The following is a 5,048-nucleotide window of genomic DNA, read 5'->3' as shown; positions in this document are numbered from 1 at the left end:
TGGGTGCCGAGCTGCCCTTTGAGGACAGAGGTGCTGTCTTGGCCCCTCCCTGGCTTCCTTTCTTCCCCCACCCCAGCCCCAGGGTGAGCACCGTTTACTCCACGTGTCTTCTGACCCCCAGGAGTCCTAGCAGCTGGGGCTGACCCTCCGCTCACTTTACAGAGGGGAAGACTCGTGCCCAGAGGGTTGAACGACTGGCCGGCCGTCGCCAGCCTCGGAGACAGCCGTGTGTCTGGGAATCGGTGCTCTTGGCCTCTGGGCCCCAAGGTCACTGGGAAGGGGAGCTGCACGGCTGTTTTGTGGGCTTTTCATCCCAGCCCCTCCTGGCTGAGGTGCCATCCCCATGCAGTGGCTCTGCATGATGCTGGGACCCTAGGTGGCTGCTGCTATTCGCTGGCCTGGCCTTGGAGACATGGAAGGTGTGGGATGGCTTGGCACGCCCGGCCTTCTGACCCTGCTGGGACCCTGGACACATGACTTAGGCTGAGCCTCGCCCCCCGGTTAAGTGGAGGTAGCACCTGCATTTCTCCCGTGGGATTGCCCTGAGATGGTGTAAAATAAGTCCTCAAGCACTTGCCACGGCGCCCGGTGCACTGGGGGCGCTGGAACGCTCTTCCAGCATCTGCACGCCAGTGTGTGCCACGCGCAAGGCTACTTCCTGCCCCCAGGGACCGTCCCCCCAGGGAGGGAGGCCTGGGAGGGGCGGCAGAGGGGAACTGCGTGTGCCTCACTGAGCCGGACTGGAGCATGGTGGGCCGAGGTGGAGGGAGCGGTGTGGCTGCGGAGGGACCTGGAGCCGAGGTGTAGGGTCTGAGTGGGTATGAACCCAGCTAGGCCTGGAGCAGGGTGGGGACATGGCTGGCTGAGCCTGGCTGCAGGGCTCCTGTGCTGCTGGGGACAGGGCGGGCCCGGCTTGCCCAGGGGATACCCTTTCACTGGGGCTGCAGCCTCTGCCCAGTGGCCGTCTCGGAGCCTTGCTGTTCCTGTCCACCCCATGCTGAGCAGCCCCAAGCCTCGTATCCCAGCAGGCTAAGTCTCCTGGGGGCAGGGCAGGGGCACCAGCTGGTGCAGGCTATGAGCGGTCCCCCTGGCACGGACATCGGCAGAGGGTCCTGGACAGATGGAACAGCCTTTGGGAGCTGACGTGCGTCCCCTGATTCAGAGCTGTGTCTGGAAGCCTCGGCCGGTGACCAGGCCAGCGGGACCGATGCTCAGCTGTCCCCCAGGGCAGATGGGGAGGAGAAGGAAGGAAGCTGGCGGTGGGGGCGACTCGCAGGACCTCGTGATGCTCTGCTCGCTGGATTTGCTTTTCCGTTCCCAGGCATTTGCTGTCATGATTTTGTTCCTGGCCACAATAACGCATTTCCACGGCCGTCCTGCTGCGTTTCTGATGCGGCTCCTTCCAGAGCCTCCAGGCAGCTGCTGAGTGGCTGGGTGGTTTTCCTGCTCGTGGGAAAAAGGGAGCCACCAGGCCTGGCCTCTTCTGCTCATAAGGACCTTACCCCTGTCCCTTTATGGGAGCAGGGCTGAGAGCCCAAGACCACTGCTGATTTGGGAGCCTGAAGGCCTGGCAGGGAGGTGGCAACCTGTCAGCGGGGGGACCAGGTCTGTGCGCCACTCAGATGGCCCCGAGGTGCAGAGGTGGCAGAGGGATCCCCGCGCAGAGCCAGGCTCTGTAGGTGATGGAAGGAGGCTGGAAGTGGAGCTGCCTTCTGGGTGCCTGAGAGCTGTCCAGGCTCCGAGGGCAGTGGGGACCCTGTGGTCACACCACTGGTTCCCTGAAGCTTCCTGTAACATCCCAGACATGCTCCCCAGGGCGTAGCAGCCCGAGGGTCATCCTTGTCCCTGCCTTATCCCAGGAATGGGCTCATGCCCTGGCGCTAGGAGGGTGCAGACAGGCCAGGTGGGGGTGGAGGTGGCCGCACCTCGCATTACACGCAGGGCCTGCCTGTCCTTGGATGGCTCCTCTCTCCTTCCCCTCCGAGGCTGCTGGTGGCTCAGCCTCTGTGCCCTGGATGCCCGTGGCTGTGCCTGCCAGTGACCAGGGCCCCGTTTGGCTCGGAACCTCCCCTGAGCCCTGTGCCTATGTGGGGCTGGGCTTGGGCGGCGTCTCCAGGCGTTCACCTGGCGGTTCCAGAACAGGTTCTATGGAGTGAGCCGAGGGCCCTCCGTCCTTCATGCCTGCCTAGGCTTAGGGAGTCTTTTGCTGCAGACCCCCCTTCCCTGGGGTCACTTGGGAAGGGGCACCTTAAGGGCCATTCCTGCAACAAATCCATGCTCATTATCACCTCAGCTCCATGCCACTGCCACACCCCGCAGAGGTGGACTCGCTAGGTGCTCACAGTCCCCAGAGGCAGTGGGGTGGGGTCCCCAGGCTCCAAGGTGGCACTGCCAGTGGGGGTGGGGAAGGAGCTGGGAGGGAACTGGGATCTGAGTCCGAGTTCCCCCTCAGGGACTGCAGAACCATGTCCTCCTCACCACACTGCCCCACCAGGGCCCTCCTGGGGTGTGCAGGGGCCGAGGAGGCCAGTGGGGGCTCCTGAGCTGGGGCAGCACCTGGCATCTCTGCCACTATCACTGTGGGCAAAGGGTGCCTTCTGCCCTGCACCAGGGTGAGCCCAAAAGCCAGCGTCCCTTCCCCTGCCCAGCCCCATGGAACTGAGAGGTGGCGGCTGATGTGTTTCTGTTGGGATGTCTGGACTGGGCCCCACAACTGCTGGGACCTCTGTGCCTCAGACTGAATTGAGCCTGACCCTGACCTGGGGTTAGGCCCCCGCGCCCACCAACCAGAAACTTGCCCAAACCCGACCCCACAAGCCCAGCCCGGCCCCATTCCCTCCCTGCATGTCATTCTGGGCCTAGGAGGGCTGGGTGGGGCACCGCTGAGAGCCCCAGCAGGAACTGAAGGCCTGAGGCTCTGTCGCTGAGTGACAAGGTTATTATGCTGTCACCAGTCCAGCCGGAACTCTCCCCCACCCCACCAAGAGACAGCTCATTAGGAAGGCCCCCAGCTGTGGCCAGCCCAGGGCCGGGCTGCCCACCGTGCCAGCCCAGTTTCAATGACCCACCTGAGGGTTTCCATCGTGGGCCAGGGGACCGGCACAGGCGGGCATCCGGATCCAGGCAGCGGCCAGCCCATCCTGGGCAGGGTCGTAGGCGGGGCTGCAGGCCTTGAAGCCGTCATGTGAAGGCAGCAGCGACCCCAGGCAGGTCGGGCCAGGCTGGCCTTGCACCTGTTCACCCCTTGGCCCTGCGGCCATGCCAACCCTGGTCATGGGCACGCTGCCCACCCGCCTGGGGGACACGCTTCAGTTCGGCCACAAGAACAGCCAGAGGCAGGGCCACTTCTCCCATGGGGCCCCAGGGAGAGCAGCCGACTGGGAGGCTGGTGCCAAGCCCAGGTAGCATCTGCGTGGACTCGGGCGGGGGGCCGCACTGCTGGCAGGTGCCATGCCTGCCCCGGGAGGCAGCGGCTCTGTGCAAGATATGAGGGTGTGGGGTCAGAGTGCTGTGGCTGCCTCTGACTGTGCCTTTGGGCAGGCAGTCCGGCCTTTGTGAGACTCAGTTTCTCCATCTGTAAATGAGGCCAATCATATTGCCTACCTCAGAGGGGTGTGGTCAGGGCTTGAGAGAGAATGCTGGGGCTGTCCTTGAGGTGGGGTATGTTCCAGGCCCTCCTCTCCACCTCCAGTCTGCAGAGCAGGAATGCCTGGGGAGGTGGGGCCAGTCTGAGCAGCTCTGCTCAGCACTTCTCCACCTGCACATCTGACTCGCGTGTCTGCTGTTCCCTCTCAGGCTCCGCGCACCTGCAGCCGAGGATGACGTGGCATCCCTGAGGTGGCCCTCCCAGCAGCCGGACCCACCCTGGGCAGCTCCCCACATGGTCAGGTCTGAAGACCTCGAGGAGCCAGGCCCCTGGGGGAAGGCCCGCAGCCTGCCCATGTGGTCCACAGGCCCGGAGGTCAGGGATGGCGACAGCTCGGTGTCATCGGGCCGCCTCTCGGGTTCTTCGGGGGGCCATGAAGTGTGTGTGTCCTGGAAGGAGAGGCCCCCTCAGGTGTTGGGGCCCCGGTGGCGGCCCAGAAAGAGTGACCCACGGCTGGAGCAGCTGAGAGACAAGATCCGGGCCCAGGCGTGGCAGCAGGGGAGCTGTGCATCCCTGGGCACCTCAGCCCCCTCCAGCACCTCCAGACGCCACAAAGCCTCCGTGTTGGCGCTTAGGAGGAAGACCCAAGAGGCAAAAAATCCCCCTCCAGCCCCTGAATGCTCAGGTCAGTGGCCGCTTTGCCAGAGAGGGGCAGGAGGGCTGTGAGGCTGTCGGGAGGGTGGAGAGCGGGCAGGATCGGGCTGTGCTGGGCACGTGGTGGGGGCCAGCCGGGTGTATGCAGTGTGCCCCCAGGGTGGGGATTAGGAGTCATGAAGGGGTGCTTCTGAGCCGGGTCCATGATGTGGATCCCTCCCTGGAGACGGCAGGGGAGCGGTGGAGATGCCAGCACCCAGGACGGGGGGCACACAGGGCCTGCGGGGCTGGGAGAGGGGGCCTGGTCTCTGGACCTAGAGTCTGTGCCTTTGTCCCTGTAGCCTCAGGGGACGCTGCATGGTCAGGCTTGTGGGGACTTAGGTCAGGAGTGTCCTAAAATGTCAGCCTGGGATTTGGAAAGTCTGGCGGCTTCCCTCCTGCAGGGACAAGGGTGGGAGTGTGGTGGGGGTCTTAGCTTTGGAGGGGTCAAGGGTGGGAGTGGTAACTAAAGAAGTTTGGAGGCCGGGCGTGGTGGCTCAAGCCTGTAATCCCAGCACTTTGGGAGGCCAAGGCGGGCGGATCACGAGATCAGGAGATCGAGACCATCCTGGCTAACATGGTGAAACCCCGTCTCTACTTAAAAATACCAAAAAAAAAAACAAAACTAGCCGGGCGAGGTGGTGGGCGCCTGTAGTCCCAGCTACTGGGGAGGCTGAGGCAGGAGAATGGCGTAAACCCAGGAGGCAGAGCTTGCAGTGAGCTGAGATCCGGCCACTGCACTCCAGCCTGGGCCACAGAGCGAGACTCC

The 5,048-nt window shown here is 64.1% G+C and overlaps 1 protein-coding gene across 1 annotated transcript in view; it reads left to right on the top strand.

The window, feature by feature from the left end:
• Nucleotides 1-215: 215 nt before the first annotated feature.
• The window catches only part of LOC105543311, a 39,064-nt gene continuing 34,231 nt past the window's right edge, over nucleotides 216-5,048 (top strand). The window contains exons 1-2 of the mRNA XM_011985160.1: nucleotides 216-281; nucleotides 3,793-4,271. Coding sequence (XP_011840550.1) covers nucleotides 3,881-4,271 — 391 coding nt within the window. The 5' untranslated portion in view covers nucleotides 216-281; nucleotides 3,793-3,880. The remainder of the gene's footprint in view (nucleotides 282-3,792; nucleotides 4,272-5,048) is intronic.

The sequence above is a fragment of the Mandrillus leucophaeus genome, unplaced genomic scaffold (assembly GCF_000951045.1).
Source record: "Mandrillus leucophaeus isolate KB7577 unplaced genomic scaffold, Mleu.le_1.0 Scaffold28, whole genome shotgun sequence".
NCBI classification, from domain to species: Eukaryota; Metazoa; Chordata; class Mammalia; order Primates; family Cercopithecidae; genus Mandrillus; species Mandrillus leucophaeus.
The sequence above is the reverse complement of the archived record's forward strand: the minus strand, read 5'-3'. Positions and strand labels throughout refer to the sequence as shown.